Source organism: Lacerta agilis, chromosome 2 (assembly GCF_009819535.1).
Source record: "Lacerta agilis isolate rLacAgi1 chromosome 2, rLacAgi1.pri, whole genome shotgun sequence".
In the NCBI taxonomy this organism is placed as follows: domain Eukaryota; kingdom Metazoa; phylum Chordata; class Lepidosauria; order Squamata; family Lacertidae; genus Lacerta; species Lacerta agilis.
This window is the reverse complement of record NC_046313.1, coordinates 18,953,911-18,978,346: the sequence shown is the minus strand read 5'-3', so window position 1 is coordinate 18,978,346 and position 24,436 is coordinate 18,953,911. Positions and strand designations below refer to the sequence as shown.

The window sequence follows — 24,436 nt, the reverse complement described above, 5'->3', positions numbered from 1 at the left end:
TATACAAGTTTGCATATTGGCTTATATATTAATGGCTATTGACATCAGTTAAAGAGATTATTTTCTGTCCCACCAGTTTCTAAAGGAAGTGACAATGCTGAATAGTGTAGTAGGCAAGAACTACCATTTCCAATACTTTCGGTCCATGCAGAATAACGCTCGGTGTTAAGAAAATGCAAATAATTCAATGATGCATATCCAGATCCTTTTAAAGCATTTATTTCACAGACATGATGATAAGACATGGAAAATTGACATAATCACATAGTGGAATGGAGAGATAACCTAGTGAAGACTGCTGCACTTTTTCATAGGCAACACTCCCCCAGTTAACAGGTATGCTAAGTGTGTTAAGCTGAAAAAACCGTGGAGATGAGCCATGCAGCAGAAGTGACTGGTAAAAGGCTTAATATTCCTCTCCTTCCTCCTCCCCTTCTCCTTCAATGGAATCCACACCCACTTCTTCGTAATCCTTCTCTAGGGCAGCCATGTCCTCCCGGGCCTCCGAGAACTCGCCTTCCTCCATCCCTTCCCCAACGTACCAGTGGACAAAGGCACGCTTGGCATACATCAGGTCAAACTTGTGGTCCAGGCGAGCCCAGGCCTCAGCAATGGCTGTGGTGTTGCTCAGCATGCAGACGGCACGCTGCACTTTGGCCAGGTCGCCCCCGGGGACCACCGTGGGGGGCTGGTAGTTGATACCAACCTTGAACCCGGTGGGGCACCAGTCTACAAACTGGATGCTACGTTTGGTCTTGATGGTGGCAATAGCAGCGTTGACGTCTTTGGGGACGACGTCACCACGGTACAACAGGCAGCAGGCCATGTATTTACCGTGACGAGGGTCACATTTCACCATCTGGTTGGCTGGCTCAAAGCAAGCGTTGGTGATCTCTGCTACAGAAAGCTGTTCATGGTAAGCTTTCTCAGCTGAGATGACTGGGGCGTAGGTGGCCAGGGGGAAGTGGATTCGGGGATAGGGCACCAGATTGGTCTGGAATTCTGTCAGGTCTACATTGAGGGCCCCGTCAAATCGCAGGGAGGCCGTGATGGAGGACACAATCTGGCTGATAAGGCGGTTGAGGTTGGTGTAAGTGGGGCGCTCAATGTCCAAGTTCCTGCGGCAAATGTCATAGATGGCCTCGTTGTCTACCATGAAGGCGCAGTCGGAGTGCTCCAGGGTGGTGTGGGTGGTCAGGATGGAGTTGTAGGGCTCGACGACAGCTGTGGAGACTTGGGGAGCTGGGTAGATGGAGAACTCCAGCTTGGACTTCTTGCCGTAGTCAACGGACAGGCGCTCCATGAGCAAGGAGGTGAACCCAGAGCCGGTGCCCCCACCAAAGCTGTGGAAGACCAGGAAGCCCTGGAGACCTGTGCATTGGTCAGCCTGTTAGAAATAATCACACAATATTTAGTGCCAATTTTTAAAAGATTCTGTACACTCTACTCTCATGCAAGGCTTTCCACACCTTTGCTGAAAAGCCCAATCACAGAATTCAACAAGCAAAATAAACATTCAGCAACTAAATTGACTCCTGGCCCTACTTAATAGTTAATTAACAGCCTCATACACTGATCTCTTCAAGACTGTTTTGGATCCCAACACTAACACCAAACTCCAGCTGTGCTTCTCTAGCCACATTATGCCACAGAAGCAGCAGTTTTGAAAGGATGCTGGTTTTAAATAAAAGTTACTAGCACAGCCCTCAAGGACTTCTTCACATCAATACCATTTCTCTGGCAAACCTCAGACTAAACCATGCATTTTATCTACTCAAAACTCCCTCATGCATTTGCAGTTAAGTCTGGGCTGCTTTTCATGATCAGATTTCCCCAGACGTCTCATGCTGATTGCGGTTCATCTGAGGATCCCACTCACCCACCCCCCGGTTTTATCCCTTTCATCGCTCACATGGTGATTTTTGTTTAAATACACTTGCCCTCACCAAAGGGCAGAGGCTAGTGCTTACATAGGCAGAACAACCAGGATGGATCTGAGAGTCTGGGTAGCTACAGTGGGCATAAGCTTTGTCAGGGAACTGCCACCTGGCCCACTGAGGGGAACGGAGGGTCCGTTAGCATACACAGAGCCCCGACGCCAATTGAGCAGCACCACCTCTTCCAGCGGGGAAAACCGCCACACCTCTAGTGGGGAGAAAAGGGAAGGAACCAGCCAGGCGGGGAGGGGGCTTAGGGATGCCACTGAGAGCCCCAGCGCCTCTTCTAGCCAGGAGCCACAAACAGGGAGCCTGGCGGGGAGAGGGCTTGGGGATGTCGCTGAGACCCTGCGCTCACCTCGCCCGGCTGGTCAGGAGGGAGGCACGCCATTTCCGCTGCCCCAGTTGTGCAGAGGGGTGAAACGCAAGGAGGGTAGGAGACTTGGGGTGCCGGAGTTATTACGCTGGGGGAGAAGCCGGAAGGGGCCACTCCCAGATTCTGCCAGCGACTGTGACAGACATGCATTTTGTAGCTCTGCACTGTAAATAGTTTGCACAATAAAACTGCAAAAGACTGTTTGGGCTCCTGCTCTGTTACTCGTGAGGCACCATCACACGAACCTTACAAGCTTGTTATGGCTCCACGCTTCCAAGCCTTCAGAAATCAAAGTTCTGGTTATGCAGTGCTTTTTTTTTTCTTAAAAAATGTTTATGGGTACTCTCATTTTGACTCAAGAAAATCACCACTTTATAGTTCAAATCGGGGGAAATACATACAGTAAATGGACAAAAGTACAAAGATTCACAAAATGCTATGGGGTATGTGTAACCCTGCATCCCCCCCAGGAAAAAAGCACTGTGGTTATGTAAATCTAAAACAAATTCCAATCTGCAGCTGAATTTGGGTGTGAGAAAAGGCTCACTCCTTGTTCTCTGAAGGTCTAGAACAGGGAGGTCCAACACATTGCTTCAATGCCTTTTTTGGCAGCCCTTGGCAACATTGGACACCCCCCCCAGCCCTTGTACTACCTTTCCAAAACCAGCTAAGCAAGGGAAGGAGGTAAAGGTAAAAGGTAAAGGACCCCTGGATGGTTAAGTCCAGTCAAAGGCAACTACGGGGTTGCAGCGTTCATCCACAGACAGCTTTCCAGGTCATGTGGCAAGCATGACTAAACCGCTTCTGGCGCAGCAGGACGAAGGCCAGAGCACACAGAAATGCTGTTTACCTTCCCGCCACAGCAGTACCTATTTATCTACATGCTTTCGAACTGCTAGGTTGGCAGGAGTTGGAACAGAGCAACGGGAGCTCACCCTGTCACAGGGATTCGAACCACCAACCTTCTGATCGGCAAGCCGAAGAGACTCAGTGGTTTAGACCACAGCGCCACCCACATCCAGGTAAGCAAGGGAAGGAAGTGTCAGGTCCCCGCTCTCCTCCCTCCATGCACTGTAGGGATGCGGGTGGCACTGTGGTCTAAACCACTGAGCTCCTGTTGCTCTGTCCCAGCTTCTGCCAACCTAGCAGTTTGAAAGCACACCAGTGCAAGTAGATAAATAGGTACCGCTGCAACAGAAAGGTAAATGGCATTTCCATACACTCTGGCTTCTGTCACGGTGTCCCATTGTGTCAGAAGCGGTTTAATCACGCTGGCCACATGACCCGGAAAGAGGGTGCCAGAGTCTGGCTCTGGAGACAAGGGATTGCAGCCACAGACAGAGCAAGAGTGGGTTAGTTCGCCCCCCCCTTCATCAAGAGTTCCCAGACTCAGATTGAGCTGCAGTCTCAGAGAGCTCACAGGCAGAGGGAGGGGAGGAGATAGATGACATTGAGGGAGTTGCTATGCAACCAGGAGGTAGGAAGTGCTTAGAAGGATCTTCATTTGATGGGGGGGGGTTCAAACACCTTCTCCCCAAACCAAAGAGCTGAAAGGGTTAAAATCCAACATAAATACAAGAGAGGAAGGGCTGGACTTTGGCACCCTTTGTGCTCCAAAAGGAGCAGCGATTCGGAGCTGCGCTCTGGATGTTAATTGTAAGTAAACGTACCATAAAACTGCCAGAGACTCATTAATTTGCTTGCCTGCCTGGTGCCCTCAAATGATTTATCCTACTAAGCTCACCCGGGTCCTCATTAAAACATGTCTGCAAGTTATTTACCAGCTTCCTGATCCTGTCAAGGACCAAGTCAATGATCTCCTTGCCAATGGTGTAGTGGCCCCTGGCATAATTGTTGGCAGCATCCTCCTTGCCAGTGATGAGCTGCTCGGGGTGGAAGAGCTGGCGGTAGGTGCCAGTGCGCACCTCATCTGCGGAGAGAAGCAATTGGAAACATCAAGACCACTGGAGTCCCTCCTGTAGACAGGCACACAGGAGAGCTGGAAAGCTATTAGAAGTGGCTTGTTTGCTCACCAATCACAGTTGGCTCCAAGTCCACAAAGACTGCCCTGGGGACGTGCTTGCCAGCTCCCGTCTCACTGAAGAACGTGTTGAAGGAGTCGTCTCCTCCCCCAATGGTCTTGTCACTTGGCATCTGCCCATCAGGCTGGATGCCGTGTTCAAGACAATATAGCTCCCAGCAGGCATTGCCAATCTGGACTCCGGCTTGGCCAACGTGGATGGAGATGCACTCGCGCTGCAACAAGGAGAGAGAGAGGAATAGTTGATGAACGAATTTAGCAGGTTTGTTTTGTTTTGTTATTTATATACAACCCTTTGCACAAGCCACAGGGTGATTTGCAGCTAAGCAGATCATTGACTGAGTTTCTATACCACCCTTCATCCGAAGATTTCAGGGCGGTTCACTGGGTAAGATACATTATAAAATAGAAACACATTCAAACAACTCGGTTATTTAAAAACGTTGCTAATAGCAGCAGCGATCAGGTCTCTCCTTCCCACAAATACCTGCCAAAAAATGATGTGTCTGAACCAAACTAGAGGCCGGACACGCCTCTGTCGGGAGTTTCCAATACAAGGAGGCCCCACCATAAATGTCCTTTTCCATTGAGAAGGCCCTTGCTGGGTGCAGTTCTTTGATTGTATCAACACAATGTATCAGGATCAGCTGCACAATAGATACAGTTCCCAACTAGTTTTGAGAGTAACATGTGAGAAATGGAATAAAGTTTTGATGATTCATATTAGAAGAAATGTTCCAAGCAGTCCTTAATCAAGACCCATTTTGCATTTCCCTTCATAAACAGTTTACTGAACCACAATGCGGATTGTATGGCAGATGAAAGTGATAAGACTGACCAGGAAACTCCGAGACCAGAGGGACGACGCGGTGGAGAAAGATTGGATTAAATTTAAAGCATATTTGAAGAAATATGCTAAAATCATTATCTAAAACAGGCAGGTGGAAACTGTTAGGCTACAGATACAGAACTTAGATAAGGTTTAGTGATAGTGGAAGTAATGATAAGGTTATTTAAAAAAAGATAAGATGATTAGAGCTTTAATTTAGAATAGAAAAAGGTAAGGAAATTACTAATGATGATTTACAAGGAAAGCAGCCGGAGAGGATGTGAGGAAGTCAACCTACAATGTTATACAGAAGAATAGATAGGTTTAAATAAGTATTTTTGTCTGGTTATATTGTTTTTATTGTATGTAGTTTTTGTGTGTAGTGTTTTGTTTGTGTTATGATAAAATTTTGAAATTGTTTTTTGGGGAAAAACACAATGGGGACTGTATGCATTGAGCGGGTGTCCTTATTACTTTCATATTTTTCTATGGCTCTTTGCATCAAAGATTACGTGGTCCCAATGTTAGAAACTGAGATAAGAAAGCTAGGAGTTAAATGGCATTTGGTTACGGGCACAACAGCGGAATGTCTGGGCATGTTTTTTTATAACAAGAATGCAAAGCTGAAAATGCAGCTAAAATCTTAAGTTTATTTTTCACGTGGTCTAGTCCTTCCCCTGCCCATCCCCTTAATATTCTTAAGAGGGTCTCTTCTCCAGTCTTCAGAGAGCAGCTGGAAGCAGAGAGGCAGGAAAAGGTCCTCCTTTCCTTCCCCCTCTGCAATTTTAATCTGAAATCTCAGGCACAGTACTGCACCCAGAGGTCAGAAGCTGCTCGCGCTAATGAAATTCCCTGTCGCAAAACGCGCCCAAATCAATGGGAATTCCAAACACTGTGTGGCCCCTCCCTCGGACTTTTATGAAGGAAAATGTCCAAAAGTGCTTTATATAATGGATCAAAAAGAAAAGAATTGCACAAATTTACTGGTAACGGGAGCAATGTCCTGCTCCAGTTAAGATTGCTATAGCGAGGCACGTTTACAGTTCAGCTGGAAAGGCCCTAGCTCAACATATCGAAAGAGGCATCTTTTTAACCTTAGCTTTCATTTGCAGGCCTGATGAAGTTCCCGCACTAAGAAAGACTTAATCACAGAGGGGAATTCTGCGGTCTATAAATAAAAAAAAAGCAACGTGAATAAGCTGTTCAGTACAAAGCTGTGACTGTACTCTCTGCAGTCAGCAACCAGCAGGTCACGCCACTTGCAGTCAGCTGACTCTGACTCGGATGGAATCGGCTTCTTCCCCCATGTGTAAAGCAGAGACCGGAAAAAACGCTAGCCGCCCTCCCCGCCCTCCCCCCACCCCTCCACGAGCATCAATTTACACTGTGCAGCACCTGCTGGCAGCCTGTTGCTAGGATTATCTCAAGCCTAGATCTAGATTCCTGTCAGATGCCTTCTCCCCTTCTCCCCATCTCACGCATGCAATCTACTTGTGCTCATCAGGCACAGGCAACCCCCCCACCCCAGGGTGCCACCTGCTTTGAAACATGCCTTTCGAATCTCCCTCCCAACAGATGGCACTTGAGAGGGCATCGGGCTCTCGAGCATTTTGGACATTAGTCGTTCTAAGCAGAGCAAATTAGACAGTAGCAGAGCGTGCCCCAAGCAACCCCAAATTTAACCCTCATTATTCAGGAGAGCCCCTTTCGTCGTGCTAACCCCTGGTTTCGGCGGCCTGCCCTGGCCACAGCTTTCGTCAAGTGTCAGGGCTTGGAAATCTTAAAGCAGAGGTTGGATGGCCACCTGCCAGGGGTGCTTTAGCTGAGATTCCTGCATCGCAGGGGGTTGGGCTAGATGACCCTTGGGGTCCACTTCCAACTCTACCACCTACTAGCCTGAATGTGCGTTACTGAGGAAAAGCAGCACTCCAGCCACCCAGTTGCCTATTTAATTGACCTTTCTATAGGTCTCCTTTCCAACTCACACTGCACCTTATTACTTAGGGATTTTGTTATGTCCAGTCCTGAAATCTTGCAAACATAATAATAAAAAGGGGGTGTAACATAGCAAAGATAGAGCTCTGGATCAGGCATAGGCAAACTCAGCCATCCAGATGTTTTGGGACTACAACTCCCATCATCCCTAGCTAACAGGACCAGTTGTCAGGGATGATGGGAGTTGTAGTCCTGAAACATCTGGCAGTTTGCCTATGCCTGCTCTGGATCCTAATGTCCTGCAACGTTTCCAAAAGGTTTTGGGGGGGGGGGAGATTTGCACAAGCAAGCAGGGCATAGGGTCGCCACATTTCACAAAAAAAGTAAAAACCAGGACACCCCAAAAGTTGTTTTTCTAGATAAGACCCCAAAATTATTGGGCTATTTTCAGTTAAACCCGGTGCGCTCCCCCCCCCCCAATTGAGCAACCTCTGTTCGCCGAAACAGAATGTGATGTGTGCCCTGCTGTGCGGATGGGGGGAGGGAAGCATATGCAGCTGCGGCATCTTTGCTGTCGCTGCAGCGGAAGCAGACCTCGTGGCGCGGGCTCAGCGCCCCTTCCGCGCGCCAAAGGCAAACAGCCCCCTCCTCCAGCCTCGCTGCGCGGGAAAATGTTAACGGCAGGAGCGCGGGGGGGAGGAGCCAATGGGGGCTCCATGCGCCTTTTCAACTTCTCCCCATCACCGTCACCGTCACCGTGGAAATAAATCATCATCATCACCATCATCATCATGCGAATAACCCACTGAAATTAGCTAAATCCCTCCCACGCATCTTGGATGACAAGGCTTGCAATTCCAAAAAAAAATTATTGGGAGGCAAGCCTTGGCTCCAGTAGTTTTTCCCCAGTGGCATCAGCAAAAATGTCTATTCCAGTGGATAACGGGGACTATATGTTAAGGGCTTTTAGGATATAGAGGTAATCCTTGCAGAGCCTTCAGATCCTTTTAAGAAGGTGGCATCTATCTTGCAGTGGGCGGGGGGGGGGAAGCCTTCTTGCATCGCCACCTCCAGAAACAAGAAAAGCCTTTCCTGGATGCGCCCAATGGCTCATCTAGTCGGTCCCCCTGTTCCACCGGGGCCGACCTGATACATTCTCCGCTCCTGCAATCGAAATTCAGCAGCAGGGCTGCCTCCGACCTAAATGCTACCCGCCCGCCCCCAGCCACGCTCACACACCCTCTTCCAATCCTGCCATTAATCCGGAGGAGGTAGTGAACGGGTCGGGATCAGAGCCGAGGATTGACCCGGCTTCGCATCGCGTGTCTCGGTCAACTCAGCTGAACCCACCTGACTGGAGGGTGAAATAGAAAGGGGGGGGGGAACCGTGTAGGGAACGGCCTAAAATGCAATAAAGCTTCCCCCCCCCTCATTAGCACCTCCGTCTTTTGAGATCCCCCCCCCCACCCCACCCTTCTCCATCATCGCCCCCCAGGCCCACCACCAGCTAATGGCCACCCAGTCTAGAATATTCTCTCCGCCCCACCCCTGGCTCTCCAGCGCTCCCCCCCCCCACTACCTTCCCTCCCGAGATCAAGGCTGGCCCGGCTCCTGCCACGTTCATTTTCCACCCCCCTCTTACCAAGCACCTCGCATTTTTGTTTTGTTTTTCAGACGTGCCCTTTCAAAGATCCAAATCGATTTCTCCGCCAGGAGACACATCACATCCTCTTCCTAACCATTCTGGGCGAGCTGCCTGCCCCTTGGGCTCCCCCCTTCCCCCCCCACTTCTCGATGCTTATTTCTTTCAATGTTCCTTAACGTAAAACCTCCCCACCCCACGACCCTCCAAGCGGCGGATCCCGTAATCCTTGCGCGCGCGCGCTACAGCTTTGAACCAGCCATCCTCGCCGGTGGCTTTCCTAAGTGGGGAATCCATTCCTGCCTCCGGATAATCCCCCTCCCGCCCGCCATGATCCCTTCGCCCCACGCTTCCCTGGACATCGGAGGGGGGGGGCCACCCCGGGAGCTGCTCCTTTGTAAAAAAATAAGCATCCCCTTCTCTCTCCCCCGCGCCGACACTCCAGCTTCCTTCTCCTTCTCCTCCTCCTCCTCCTCCTGCCTCGCCTCACTCACCATGATGTCGACGAGGAAGGACTTCAGGAAGCAGGAGAAGGAAAGAAGGGACAGAAAGCAGAGATGTTACTTCTCCCGACAAGCTAAGAGTCGATGTAAGTAACCGAATGGGAGAAGGAGGGGCCGCCCGGCTGCTTTTATCTCACATCTCCCTCCCAGGGCTGGGCGGGGGAAGCTGGGCTGGCATGCATTTAGGATAATAATTCTGCTGCGCGGTTGCCATTGGGCAGCCTGGCACGTCCATCTGTGAGCTCACAATCCGTGATTGGCTGAAACCAATGCCCCCCCACCTTTTCGCTGGGAAAGATGGGTTTTGGGGAGAGAGGGAGGCGGCGAGGTGTGTGGGATCCCTGGATCCACTCTTCCTGTTCTTCGACGAGGGCGAATCCTTCTTTTTTTTATTTTAGGGGACATTTATTTGAGGCTTCTTGATAGCACCCAGCTGAATTCCTTGCATCGAAAACTCTTGATACGATGAGGTTAGACTTCCTGGTCACAGGGTATTTTTATTTATTTATTTATTTATTTTAAAACAACAATTCTTAGATAGATGTAACAAAACAGTCCTTCTTCCCCCCGCCCTCCTCTAGGGAGATAAGAGCCCTAATCATTTAACAGGGCAATTATCTTTGCTTTTGGAGAGGATCAAAGGGCCATTCTGTAGGAGGAAAAGCAGGGAGGACATGAGGCCACTGGAATGGTGCCACTGTCCCTTTTATTCACATCCCATTGTCCCCATAGGGATACAGTGGCGCGTTTGGCTTATAATGTGTTATCTAAGCAGTCTGCCTGGGACACAAGAGTTGCAGGCCTCCAGTGGAATCGTGTGCGCAGACACATGCATTCATAAAAGCTGTACACAGCTCCCTCCTCCTCCCCCCCTTTGAAAATCTAAGCAGAGAAATGGGGCTGCATTTTGCCATATCTCCAACAAACCTTCCCCAAACCACACTTTCCCCCAGTACGGTCTCTGTTTTTAACGCAGGGCTTATATTCTTTAGGATAATTCCATCGTTGCCGTGTTTAAAATAGGATTTAAATGCATGGTGCAAAATATTGCTTGTGGCATTAAAACGAAAACCGACTTCAGAATGATCTCAATCCTGCTGGAATTGGGTGGGTGGGTCTGGAAGGCAAATGGCCGACAGCTGCAGGGGCTTCTCGGCATATTTGGTGGTCAAATAACTGGCATGCTTTCTGGCTGAGATACAATATGCGTATCTTCCCCCATCCCCCTTGTATCTGGATCTGCTGAGTGATTTATAAGACAGCCGTGGAATTCAAGGAAGGCCAGCGCAGTTGCAGTTGCATTTTGATTTTATTTTGGCTTTAGCCCAACCTGTTGTAGCGTCATCATAGGTCGATAAGCCTCCCCTAAGGAAAAAAGAATCAGAAAGACTCGGCCCCAGTCTTTGTCCTAGATAGAGATGATCGTTCATAAAAGCAAAAACAACACGGCCATGTGCAAGAGGATTAAAAGGGCTCCAGAACAACAGGAGAATGGGGGGCCAAATGCAGAGCATGACTGAGGAATGTCCTGGATGCCATAAATAATAAGATGGGAACTGCAGAGCGGGGGCGATCGAGCTGACGCTTGAATGGTGCGTGGCTGCAGCTTCATCCTGCAGAGGAAAACTGCGGCAGCCACGACGATATTAATATCTCTGGGGTTTGCTGCAGACGGCAAGACACTGGGACTGGCTCTGCCCTACTGCCCTTGGGCAGAAGCAGCAAATGCTGCGAAGAGGCAAATATGCACACGACTGCCAAGCAAAGGCTCCTCTGCTGCCCTTATATAAGGCTGGAGAAGGGATTGAATGAAGGGACGTTTCAGAGATTGGTCTCCCGGCTGTGGGTACTGGGTGCCAATTGTGTAAAGCTGGATTTACATTTTTGTAAAATTGGAGAGGGCGGGGAAGGAAGGATGGGCAGGAAACAAGGTGAACCTCCTTGCAACGCCATATTTTGCCTTGTGTTGCACTCGTTTTGCCGGCTCTACTGTCTGTGTGTGCAGGCAGAATGGAAGAGACCTGGCTTGTCGCCCAGCACCCACGTGGCATCTCTGCCCCTGTTCACTGCACTCCCCTCCTGCGCATTGCAGATCCGACGCCTTTCTGCTCTGTGAAACGTCCCCACCTGTGCCTTGCCAAATGAAAGGTGGTTCTTTTAAAATGAGATTTGCAAGTAATACAAAACGCAAGTGAGTGAGAAGATTAAAGATTTTATTCCATACAGCAAGCAATATATACACACACCAAGCAAGCACTTCGATCTGCCACTTGGAAGCCCTCAAGAAGCGGCGAAGTGACTCCCCCAGGTAGCCTCGGTGTGCATGGCCCTGTTATAAAAATTCTGTAAATGGGTCCGTCTCCAGAAGGGAATCCATAACCCCGGGAAGAGCGCTATATTTTAAGAGCCCCTTCCCGACAACGCAGCACAAAGACAAATACCGAGTCTCCATCAGTACGTGCATGAGCCTGTCCTAAAAACTCTGCCCAAAATCATCCAATTTATAGATAACTAGCCTGTGTGGCTTGCCCAACTGGCTATGTGCAGATAATTCATTAGCCCCCCGCCCTCCCAATGCTTCACTTTCTCAAAACAGTACCTAGCACCCTGAGCGCCCCGTGGAGGCAGGGCTAGCCGCCCATGGGGGTGCAGTGGCAGTCCCAGGGCGGTGTGCCAGTCGCAGGGAGCGTCCCAGGGGGGTACGCCAGTGGTGGCATGTGTCCCGGGAGGGGCACCGCCCACGGCGATGTCACCCCCCTCTCAGGGATGACACAAGGGGCGACCCACCCCCACCTTTCTCCGCTACTGCCTAACACTATCACTTCCTCCCAATTGATTAGGACATTAAAGGCTGTTCTCATGCCATCAAACAACAAGAGAGAAGAAGAGGAAGGCAGGAAGGGCAACCATGTTAGATCATTAACTCCTCGATATACAATTTATCTTCCGGATAGATTGCCCATACAACCTGAAGCTCTCTAAGCTTCTAATTGAGTTGATAGTTAACTGTTGATGTTTTCTGCTAGCTTTCACATGGATGTTTAACCTTAGATCATGTGAAAGATATTCTATTGCAAATCTCCATCTTGAAGGGTGTTGCCTCTTGGCCATTTGTTCCCAGGCACAGTGAGAGAAAGATGTGATAAATGAGTCTCTTCAGGAGCTGCATAGCCTTAGGCTGAATGCAGGCTAATGCAAGCTATGGGGGACTCAGACCTTTCATTTTTGCTCTAATTATAATTATGTTATGTGAACCACCTATGTTTGAATATGCATATGCTTTATACAACTTTCTGGATGTATCATTGATTGTTTTGTACCTGTTTTGAAGACGTTCTGGTTAGAAAAGCTTTGAATATTATTTATGGGTCTGGACAATTTTTATTTCCAAAGGACATGGTTTTTATGCACCCAATTGCTTCATGCTGTGCAGTATTAATATCTACAATAGGAGAGGAATTCTGTCCTCCAACCCAACTAGATTTGCATTCGGCTATTCCTTTGTGCTGAACCTCCACTAAAAATGTCAGTAGTACGAATCGGTGCAAACCACAGGCACAAAGAAGGCAGGGGATGATTCTCAATTTTTTTCCTACTTCCTGCCTGCAGCCTGCACACTTCTCACAAATTTTGCATGTTCCAGGTGCCTACTGTGCACGCTAGCACTGCCTTTAGGTAGGAAAGAAATCTTCCTAAAGAGAAGGAAGAAACTAGGATTACTCATCCTGACATGTGATGCCAAATCTGTAATGAAGGCAAAGAACTGGAGTGCTTTGGATTTGAAGACGGTTCCTTTCTCCTCTCCAGATGTTCCCAGTCTAATGAAATGTCAAAGAAATATTAGCATCATCGCATGTTGTTGGTAATACTATCACCTCAAACATAAGTTTATCTTGTTCTTGAGGGGGACTAGGAAGACTCAGTTAAGGCTGTATGACTCACTGTTAGAGTCCGGAGTTTGTGTTTTATTGTGTTGGGAGCTGCCCAGAGTGGCTGGAGAAACCCAGCCAGATGGACTGGGTATAAATAATAAATTATTATTATTATTTATTAAAACAGATTTCCTTTTTTTTACGTCTCTTTTTATTTGAGGCATGTTGACTTGGTGTAAATCTTTGGGCTGGACATTTTTCACAGCACATGTGAGTTTATTCTTTCATGTCATGCTCATTCTTCTCGGCTTTCCCATCTCCAATTTCACGCCGCTTCTTACTTCCTTTTCATTATTTATTTAAAACATTTGTTCCCTTCTGTGTCGGAGGAGCAGAAATGGTAGGGTTTGTTTGTTGTTGTTGTTTTAAAAAAATGCAGATTACAATCCCATACATGTCCATTCAGAAGGAAGCCCCACTGAATTTCAATGAGAATTACACACCGGGGTGAGTGTTTTCCATAATCGTTGCTAGGTAAATAACCTTTAAAAGTAAAAACACCAGCAGATAGGAATTGTCTGCGTTTGCATCTGTGACAACACAGGAGATAAACTGCAAGTGCTTTGCGGTAGCCTTCTGAGGTTGAGCACCCTGAAATTGTAGTAGGATGAAAGGTATCCTATACACATTTTAATAAAATAAATTAAGCTAAATTTTGGATCATTCCCCTTGCACTAGCAGTGCTCAAATTATGGGCTGCTGGTGGTGGAATATGGGAGTTCTTCTGGTCCCCTGATTTTACATACTGCTGTAGTATGTCCAAGTCGCAGAGGCTGCTATTCAGGGGTAGCAAACATAGTACTTGTCAGCTGTTGTTCGGCGGCCAGATTATTAATAGCGAAAAACTGGAAAAGGGGAGAAAACCCCAATATTAACTGAGTGGAGAAGCAAAATGTGTGAGCTGGTAGAATTGGCAAAATTTAACAGCAAATATAAGAGGCCGTTCAAATCAAGAAACGGGAGGGGATTAAGCAAGGTGAAATAAACAAATAAACAAAATGGAATAGTAGTATTGGAATAAATAACACAGCGAAAGATAGGAAAGTAAAGGAAGAATTAGGGAGATCATACATAGTTGAGGGGGAGTGGGGAGCGAGGGGTAGGGGGGGTAAAAAGATGGGAGAATGTATTTTTTGTGATTGAATGTTTGTATGGTTTTTATTCTTCTTTTAAATTTAAAATGAATAAAGTTGTTTTTAAAATAAAATAAAAAGTACTTGTCAGCTGTTGTTCGATTCCCATCAGTCCCAGCTGGAATAACCAATGATCAAGTCTTACAACAGGGTTTCTCAAACTTGGGTCTCCAGCTGTTGTTGGACTGCAACTCCCATTATCTCTCTAGCTAGCAAGGTCAGGGATGATGGGATGTGTAGTCCAAAAAACAGCTGGAGACCCTGGCTTATGGGAATTGTGATCGGTAACAGCTGCAGGGAGCACCATGTTGCATACCCTCGATACAAGTGTAGCAGAGACAGGCAGGGGTGAGGCAGTGAAGAAACAAAGCTGGAAAGCTGTGTCGTTTGAAGTGACAAGGGCTAAGGCAAGTTTGCTTTTCCTGTGTGCAATTCTGGTGGTTTCAAACCGTGGGTGTCTCCCTCTCTGCTCCTGGGCTCATCATTCATTGGCCAAGACAGCCTTTAGGCCAGCGCCATTGTAGAGTACACCCAGGCCTAGTATATTGCAAATACAGTGGTACCTCAGTTTTCAAAAGTCTCGGAAGTCAAATGTTTCGGTTTTAGAACGCCGAAAACCCAGAAGTAACTGTTTCGGTTTTCAAACACATTTTGGAAGTCGAACATGCCACGCAGCTTCCGTATTGAGTTTTCTGTAAGTAAATGCTTCAGTTTTTGAACGTTTCGGAAGTTGAATGGTCTTCCAGAACAGATTACACTCAAAAACTGAGGCACCACTGGATAGGAATGTGCCCCCAATTGATGCCCAATATCATATTTTTTTCAAAAAATAAATATTATATGTGTTAAGAATAAAGACAAAGACACAAATCTTCTAGGACAGGGAATGCCTTTTATTCACAAACCCACAGCATTAAATGGCTTGGGCTTGTAATAAAAACCTTCATGTTTTAGAGCACAGATCAGTTATTGTAGGGCAAACAAAGGTTTCTGAACACGGCTACATAAATTAACTGATCAGACCAAAACTTGAATGTTGATAAATAGCTTTAATTTCCCTGTAAGAGCAGCACCATTGTGACATTTTGCTTTAGTATTCCTCTCCTTCCTCTTCACCCTCCCCTTCGACAGAATCCACACCCACTTCTTCGTAATCCTTCTCTAGGGCAGCCATGTCCTCCCGGGCTTCCGAGAACTCGCCTTCCTCCATCCCTTCCCCAACGTACCAGTGGACAAAGGCACGCTTGGCATACATCAGGTCAAACTTGTGGTCCAGGCGAGCCCAGGCCTCAGCAATGGCTGTGGTGTTGCTCAGCATGCAGACGGCACGCTGCACTTTGGCCAGGTCGCCCCCGGGGACCACCGTGGGGGGCTGGTAGTTGATGCCAACCTTGAAACCAGTGGGGCACCAGTCCACAAACTGGATGGTACGTTTGGTCTTGATGGTGGCAATAGCAGCATTGACATCTTTGGGAACGACGTCCCCACGGTACAACAGGCAGCAGGCCATGTATTTACCATGACGAGGGTCACATTTCACCATCTGGTTGGCTGGCTCAAAGCAAGCGTTGGTGATCTCTGCTACAGAAAGCTGTTCATGGTAAGCTTTCTCGGCAGAGATGACCGGGGCGTAGGTGGCCAGGGGGAAGTGGATTCGGGGATAGGGCACCAGATTGGTCTGGAATTCTGTCAGATCTACATTCAGGGCACCGTCAAATCGCAGGGAGGCTGTAATGGAGGACACAATCTGACCTATCAACCTGTTCAGGTTGGTGTAAGTGGGGCGCTCAATGTCAAGATTCCTGCGGCAAATGTCATAGATGGCCTCGTTGTCTACCATGAAGGCGCAGTCGGAGTGCTCTAGGGTGGTGTGGGTGGTCAGGATGGAGTTGTAGGGCTCGACGACAGCTGTGGAGACTTGGGGAGCTGGGTAGATGGAGAACTCCAGCTTGGACTTCTTGCCGTAGTCAACGGACAGGCGCTCCATCAGCAAGGAGGTGAACCCAGAGCCGGTGCCCCCACCAAAGCTGTGGAAGACCAGGAAGCCCTGGAGACCTGTGCATTGGTCAGCCTGTTGGGATAAATGGATGCTAATGTAAATAAATCATTTATTTTCTCTCTCCATTCTGTTTAGATGAGAAAGGACTGTCCACTTATGTAACTTCTTACAAAGTGTATCAATCTAGTTCATGACATTGTGTGTCACCAAGCTTTTTGGGCCAGTGAGCATATTTAGAATTTTGCTTAAAAAAAAAAAAGTTTAGAATGTTTAGTTGCTGTTCAAAAACATTACAAGAAACATCCATTTCCCCATAAACTTATTACGATGATTCATACATATTCTCTTTAAGTAGGTTAGCTTGATCTTCAACGTGACTCCAATGTCAAGCCAACTTTGTAATCCCTAACATTATAATAAGGTCTATAATTAATGTGTATCTGCATTTTCAATACTAACCTAGTAGCTAATATCAACGATGATCTTCTTTTAACTACGGATATTATATGGCAGTAAACAAAACAGCAACATGCGATCATGTTGCTTCGTTTTCTATCCTTCACAAATCTTCCATCAGACAAAACATGTTTACCAGTTTGCGTATCCTGTCGAGGACCAGGTCAATGATCTCCTTGCCAATGGTGTAGTGGCCCCTGGCATAATTGTTGGCAGCATCCTCCTTGCCAGTGATGAGCTGCTCGGGGTGGAAGAGCTGGCGGTAGGTGCCAGTGCGCACCTCATCTGCGGAGAGAAGCAATTGGAAGCATCAAGACCTCTGGCGTCCCTCCTGTAGACAGGCACACAGGAGAGCTGGAAAGCTATTAGAAGTGCCTCGTTTGCTCACCAATCACAGTTGGCTCCAAGTCCACAAAGACTGCCCTGGGGACGTGCTTGCCAGCTCCCGTCTCACTGAAGAACGTGTTGAAGGAGTCGTCTCCTCCCCCAATGGTCTTGTCACTTGGCATCTGCCCATCAGGCTGGATGCCGTGTTCAAGACAGTAGAGCTCCCAGCAGGCATTGCCAATCTGGACTCCGGCTTGGCCAACGTGGATGGAGATGCACTCACGCTAAAGGTGAAGAAGCAGCACATATATGTATTAATTGGGATTTGGTTTTGGGCGCTCTTTTAATCATCCTGCCATTTAGGATTCCGCTCGTAAGCTACAGCTGTAATCGCTACCTCAGTCCTGTCAACTGGACATTGATAGAAGAAACACAGGCAACCAGTTTTGTGGCAGATGCTTACAAGGTGAAAAGCAAAGGTCAGCGAATGACAAAACACAAAATTGTGCTAAAGAAGAATGGCAATTTCAGCTGATGGAGTAAGCACAGCTTGCAGCCTTAACATACAGAATAAGAGAACAAGAAGAACATACATTTAGAGAAGATTGGAAAGCGTTTATTGAATGTATGGGGGAAATTGTGTACACTTGAAAACGTTGGCAGCATTAAGATAAATTCAACGGTGTAAATAAGTTTTGATGGGATGCAATAATGGAATACAGAATGGTTTAGTTTTTGTAAAATATGCAGGGGTTTTTATATGCAAAATGAACCATGGAAAGAGAAGGGAAGTCACTGACATTTTAAGGATGTTTTAAATTGTAAAACAGAAAAATTTAATAAAAGTTATTTATATATAAAAAAGACAAAAATTGTGTAGCAGGTCCATTGTTCAAAAACACTGTTCAAATGGGAATAAAAAAAACAACAGGGTGAGAGAGCCACCTTAATCCCCTTGAAGAGAATCCAATGTAATTTCTATGATCTAGTAGCATACCTATTAATTAGGCAAGGATGCCACACCCAGCCTATTGTTCCTTGGATACTATGAATCTCAGTGAATTCACTATCCAACTTTCTCTCTGTTGTTCATGGAGATTTGGAGACTTATTATCCAAGAAGGATCAACCTTACATGGCACATAGCAGATGCCTGAATTTTCAGAAGACCCAAGTCCTTTGAACCCAAACTTTTCCTCCTACCACTTTGCCAAGCACAATGTGCTCAATCCCAGGTATTGTCTCGATTGCTGTCAGGGACATTTAGTCATTTGAGGAGATATATTCCTTAGCCCATAGGGAACACCAAGAAATGCCACACCCTGTCCAGGAATACTGGGTATTCTTCTGCATTAGGTATACACATTCTAGTCAATTATTTTTGCTGACTACGCCCACGCTGACTGCTGGAGTCTGCGTTCTGTGATGGATTAACACAGCCGAGTCTATTTCCAGCATGATCTCATTATAACGTTTTGCCAATTTTCCCTTCTCTGACCTCGGCTGAGAACATGCTTGGGAATGAAATAAATCAATTGGTTGGGGGTGTATGGCTGGACCAGAAGACAAACCTTCTATCTGCTGCCAAGGAAGGCATGTTGCTGTCTCTTCTTCCCATGAAAAATGACAATGCGTGTGTGTGTTTTTAAAAGTGCCAGTATCTTTTTTCTATATTGGGAAAGTTTCAGGGGTTGTTAAAGAGTCGTTCCAGAGCAGAAAATGCATAGATGAAAGCTATCTGCAACAGAACGGCGAGGGTGCTTTTCGAAAACGGCAACCAAGGCAGTTAAGCCGCCCTGCAGCATTATTGTCTCTCAATAATTATTCTGGTCACATCTGCCAGAGAGGAGTCACCCTCTTTGTCTGCTGTCTCAGCCATCGCCTTCTGCATTCAGACCAATCTGTGGGCTGAGAGGGGGAGGGGGGAGGGAAGGAGCTGCCACTTAAACCGACGTGATTCTCGGTGGGTCCCCAGCCCTGCCCTCCCCACCCCCCTTCCCGACTGCTCCCCATCCTTAACACAGATTCTCCTTGCTAACAATGCTGCTCTTTATGCGGAATCTCTTGGAGCGATGCAAGGGCGTGGCTTCTGCCAAGACGATCCCCTCTGCTCGCAAGAAATCGGCAGAGCTGACAACTCCTGAACTGGTGGCGATTTTTTTCCCCAGACTACGCATGCCTCTGCTCAGAAGCAAGCTCCTCAGCCTCTAGTAGCATTTCCTCCTAGAGCGCAGGATTGCCGCAGAAGACAAGAAAGCTTCTGTGTAAGCCGCCCCAGCCCCACAGGACCCACCACAGCTACACGGGTGATAATTTTTGTCCCCTTGCGGAATCAATAGTGACACAGAAATCAATAATACTATTTAGTTTCAAACGGAAACCTATTGCTTTTGTTTGCTACTGAAACACGTTTACTTCCAAGGGGGTGTGTGGAATCCTGAAGCTTCAACCCCATAACATTTGCAGAGGCGTAGCGTGGGCGGGCAGAGGGGGTCCGTGGCCCCACATTTTTGAAAGAGCGCAATCGGGTGCCTCCGCAACGGGCACAGAGCCCTGGCAGCTGAGGCATGGCGGCAGGCGGGTTGGTCTAGTGGGCAGGCACGCCCTCCCAACCACCCCAGCTTCCCAGTTCACCAGGGGGCGCAACACTCGCCCTACCCCGAGCGCCTGCAACCCATGCTACGCCTCTGCATTTAGTGCGCGTTGTTTCTGTTTGGATTCTTTTTTTTTTTAAAGGGGTTTTAATTTTATAATCACTGATAACCCCCAGTCTAATCAGGTTTACATCCTATGAAATAACCTCCCCCCCCCCCACACACATCCATCCCACTTCCTTCCGAGTCAGGAGAGCAGCCTTTAATTGCAGATGGCTCCATTTGCATTCGGGTTAAAGCACAGGCTTGCTTGGGGCTGGTACCGTTGCTTCCCCGCTGACACTGCCTCCTCCTTCTCCTCCTCCTCCTCCCTCCTATGCGCATCCGCAGCTGGGAAGGGCTGGAGATGGAGACGCAAGCCTGCAGCCAGCGCTACGCAGGCAGGAAGCCACCCTTGCCTCGCCTTTCCCAGCCAAGGGGAAGCCATTGCGTCAGGCTTCGCAGATGCACCGCTGCCGCCGCTTTGGAAAACAACAGCTCGTCCTTTTTATTTTTATTTTTTATTTTCTTTTTGCAGAAGGGAAGAGAGAAAGAGGAACTAGTAGTAGCCCCAGGAAGGCTCTCTGCATTTCCACAGCTCGGCAGCGGCAGCAGCGAGCCGATGGAAGAAAAAGAGCCGCGGCAGAGGCGCAGGGACAAAGCATGCCCAGAAGAGCCAGGAGAAAGATGGGAGAGAAAGCAGAACTGGCTTGGGGCGGGCCAGGAGAAATGCTGCCAGAATTGCCTGTGCTTTGTCCCACCCCACCCCCCCTCCTCTGAAACCCCCCGCAGCCGAGAGGCGCTGGCGCTTACCATATCTGCCTCTTGGTTGCCGAGCTTCGAGAAATAAAACGGGAGCCGAGGAGGGTGTTGCTTTCTTACAGCGCGACTCTTAGGAGGTCGATGTAAGAGAACCTGTAGCACACAGGGCAACGCGGCTCCCTATATACAACCTCGTCACCATGGGGACGGGCGAAGGCTTTTTGCGGTTGGTCGAGACACCCCCAATCTGCCTGGAGAAACCAGGGGAGGAGAAAAGCCATTGGCTCAGGGCGCATAGGATGAGGTAATCTCTTCACACACCCCGCCTCTCCTCAGCATCCAAAGTCGGCTCGCATCCTCCAGACAAAGAGACCAAACAGAAGAACAGATATTCTCTTCCATGCGCCATAGCGCGCGAGGCGAGGCGAGGCGGGGCGGGCCGGGGGGGGGCAGTACCACAGGAGCATCTGAATTTAATGATTTTAAACAACATTTAAGTACTGCCCTCTCCTGCATTGACATGCAAAGAAATAATGTTGCCACGAGATGCGCATTTCTGCAGGTCGCTGGGCTGAGATTCCCATAATTTGCAAAAGAAAAAAAAAGTACTGTATTTTTATTATTTTTATTTTTTGGAAAGAGAGGTCTGGGCAACTGGCGATTGCTTTCCTTTGATGAGCACAGAAGATTTAATACATTTTATTTTTTTAAAAAAATATTTTATTAGATATAATGAATATAATTAATAAAAAGATATAATGGAGGAAACTTGGGACTTAGTGGGGCCACAGCGGTGCTGACGAGCAGGCAAAAATGTTAGGGGTCAGCAGAATTATGCATTCAAGGAAAAAGCTGCGGAAGAAGGCTCTCTACGCCCAACTGTGCGTTCGGCTGCTGCCTTACGCTGCAGACCTGCTGTAAAAGTGAGTTGGTTGCAAACCTGCCGTGTGACACAGATGCCCTGGGCAAATTACGCAGCGAGCTGGGGAGAGGGACGCAGCGCCCAATGGGAATCTGAGCTGACGTAGAAATAAGTCTGGGATCGGGTCCCTGTTCCTCCCAGTCTGCTAAAGAGTGAGACGCGCGTGGGTGGTGAGGGAGCCCTCGCTAAGGAGAAAGCGCCGCAGGCAGCTTCCGGGGCGGAGGTTTCTTTCCTACCAGGGGACGCAGTGAAGGGGAAGATCTGAACCCAGAGCTTGAAAAGAAAGGGGCTGAGGGTGGGCCCGGTGGGGATAAAAAATGATAAACTGGGATGTTCTTTTGTAACTGGGAGAAAGAAGGAGAGAGAAACCCAGAGCTAAGCAGGGGCGCCCAGATCAGGCGGCAAAGCCTTAAGCGCAAGAAAAAAAACAAAACTGCCGCTTTCCTCCTCTCCAGCTCCTGCTTCCAGCAAACCGCTCCCAGCTTCCTTTCTGCAGCCAAGAAGGGCGAAGGAAGGTGGGTGGGTGCGCGCGCCCTCCTGTAGGGAAGGCCATCGGAGCATTTGTTCAAACGCCCCAAGGCTGGGTGTGGCTTTTTGTCTGGGGAAGAAGCAACAGGGAAGGGGCACGGGGGAAGGAGGAGTAACCATCATCACATTCTCCGTCGATCCGGATCATGCCTGACAACGGCTCGCAGTTAACGATCTTTCCCGGTTCTTCAGCCGCTTCTTGTCCATCCACGCCTTCCTCCCTTGCTAGTCTGGCAAGACAGACGGCGGGTGGCGGGGAAGGGCGCGCGGAGGAGAGAGAGACAGCTGCTTGCAGGTGGAGTCGGAGGCAGGCAGCCAGGCTACTCCCTCCCCCCAACCAGAAATATAAAAATCCACGTTGTATCCCCTCACCCTCTTCACGCCAAGATCCCGCATCTTTTACGCATTTTCTATGTTATATAAATGTGCTCCCCCCCCTCAAAAAAGCTGGTTGCATTGCGCCCCCTCGACCTCTCCAGCGGATGCCCAGATCTTCACCCGACCTTTATTTCAGAAGAACCATGCCCGTTTGATTGAAACCTTTGACTAGCAGCCCTGATTCCCTGACATTGACCTGCAACCAATTCCCCACCCCGCCTCCCCAGATATAGCTCCCTTCTGGCAATAAATATTTTGATGGAATAAGCAGTAGCTCCTGTTGAGACAAATTTTAATGCACAGTTACTAGCTGGCCCTCAGATCAATGGCTGAGTTTCCTGAGCGTGGACGATGCGTTTTACTCTGCCCCAAACTTCAACCGTACAGCTTGGTATTCAGCGGTGTGGGATCTATAAGCAGAAAATTTTCTTTTAGCGATTCTTGAAAGCCGGTAGCTAATTCATTTCCATTAGGTTGCCACCGTTTCTCCTGGGAGTGGTCCTGTGCTTTTAGTAGTGGCACAGCCTGCAGGAGTGCGCCTAGGGAGAATTATTCATTCATTCATTTATTTATTTATTGTAATCATGAAGATGCTGTGATTGGGAAGCAGCCTGGATTTCTAGCTGTCACGTTGTTTTCAAAGGCACAGGGGAGCCCTGCCCCAAACAAAAGCTGTAACCTAATGTAACCTTATGGCACAGACGCCATAAATAGTTTTGTAACCACATTCTGTAATTGCTCCAAATGATGGAGCTGACTCCTTTTATTTTATTTATTTTTTAAAAAATCTAGACTGCAGGCATAAATCTGGGATTTATGGAACACTCAAATAGCAAAGTATATTATAACAAAGAAGGAAGGAAGGAAGGAAGGAAGGAAGGAAGGAAGGAAGGAAGGAAGGAAAGGGTAGTTTTAGCTTTGTCACTAGAATATGGTAAAGCCCTAATACAGAGCACAGGAACATCATTATTGCAATTCCTCCTTTTGGAGTTTTTCTTGTTCCATGAGGACTAGAAAAGCTCTCTTTTTTAAAAAAAAGAAATGGAGATTGTGCTAATATTTGGTAAGTGAAAGGGGAGGGGAGATACTTCATCAGGCAAGGCCTTCTTCCACCTGCCTTGCCCCACTCTCCAGTCTCTGCTTCTCAATTTGTATTGTATTATCTTATGCACTGTGACCTGCCGTCTTATTGATTATAGTTTAGAATTTATTTATTATTACTGTTGTTGTTAAGAGTGGGTTTCTGTTTAATTTTTTATATGTTGATATTTAATATTCTATGGGTATTACTTCATTTGATATAAGTTGCTTATTTTAAAGTTATGTTTTATTGTCACATTTTTGTATTGGATTGGATTGCTATAAGGTGTACATTCTTTGATTCTTCAGCTTGTAAACCGCCTTGGGTATTGTAAAATAGAAAGACAGTATACAAATAAAAAATGTTGATGGTAAGTAAAAGAGAGCCAGTGTGGTGTAGTGTTTAAGAGCGGTAGACTCGTAATCTGGTGAACCGGGTTCGCGTCTCCGCTCCTCCACATGCAGCTGCTGGGTGACCTTGGGCTAGTCACACTTCTTTGAAGTCTCTCAGCCTCACTCATCTCACAGAGTGTTTGTTTTGGGGGAGGAAGGGAAAGGAGAATGTTAGCCGCTTTGAGACTCCTTAGGGTAGTGATAAAGCGGGATATCAAATCCAAACTCTTCTTCTCTTCTTCTTCTAAAAGAAGCCTATCCCAGATAAAAAAAAGAAGGAGCTAACTTGCAGCGCAGACAAGTGTTCCAGAGACGCTAAAACATAGCGGTCATAAAAGAAGAAGAAGAAATCTTATCAATTTGCTGGGGAATAATAATAATAATAATAATAATAATAATAATAATAATAAAGCCCAACTATTTCCTAACATGTTTAAGAAGTTCATGAGCAAATAATAATGCAATTTATTTATTTATTTATTTATGAAGTTCATGAGGTTTAGTAACAAAGCAAGTATACCTACAGAGACTTCATTAGCAATAGTGGGCTGTTGGCTTGTGCCAAGTGAGCATCAATATTTCACTCCAACCAAGCTGTCCCCTGCTAAGAACTTCCAACTAATAAATGAAA

General features: G+C 47.5%; 2 protein-coding genes across 2 annotated transcripts; both read right to left on the bottom strand.

Annotated features, from left to right (window-relative positions):
* Window positions 1-203: 203 nt before the first annotated feature.
* On the bottom strand, window positions 204-9,395 carry LOC117040798 (tubulin alpha-1B chain). The gene is made up of 4 exons (XM_033138803.1): window positions 9,255-9,395; window positions 4,347-4,569; window positions 4,095-4,243; window positions 204-1,387 (listed from the first exon to the last, which is right to left on the bottom strand). The coding sequence occupies exons 1-4, from the start codon at window positions 9,255-9,257 to the stop codon at window positions 407-409; spliced, it is 1,356 nt and encodes a 451-aa protein (XP_032994694.1). The 5' UTR covers window positions 9,258-9,395; the 3' UTR covers window positions 204-406.
* A 5,805-nt stretch (window positions 9,396-15,200) lies between these two features.
* Window positions 15,201-20,693, bottom strand: LOC117040797 (tubulin alpha-1A chain). The gene is made up of 4 exons (XM_033138802.1): window positions 20,556-20,693; window positions 17,172-17,394; window positions 16,920-17,068; window positions 15,201-16,399 (listed from the first exon to the last, which is right to left on the bottom strand). Exons 1-4 carry the CDS (start codon window positions 20,556-20,558, stop codon window positions 15,419-15,421), a joined length of 1,356 nt encoding a protein of 451 aa, XP_032994693.1. The 5' UTR covers window positions 20,559-20,693; the 3' UTR covers window positions 15,201-15,418.
* Window positions 20,694-24,436: the final 3,743 nt, after the last annotated feature.

Excerpts from the sequence above, each read along its gene's own strand:
- LOC117040798 (XM_033138803.1), bottom strand. Across the intron at positions 4,244-4,346 it reads CTTGGAGCCAACTGTGATTG|ATGAGGTGCGCACTGGCACC; the intron begins GTGAGCAAACAA and ends TTCTCTCCGCAG. Across the intron at positions 1,388-4,094 it reads TTGACAGGATCAGGAAGCTG|GCTGACCAATGCACAGGTCT; the intron begins GTAAATAACTTG and ends TATTTCTAACAG.
- LOC117040797 (XM_033138802.1), bottom strand. Across the intron at positions 17,069-17,171 it reads CTTGGAGCCAACTGTGATTG|ATGAGGTGCGCACTGGCACC; the intron begins GTGAGCAAACGA and ends TTCTCTCCGCAG. Across the intron at positions 16,400-16,919 it reads TCGACAGGATACGCAAACTG|GCTGACCAATGCACAGGTCT; the intron begins GTAAACATGTTT and ends TTATCCCAACAG.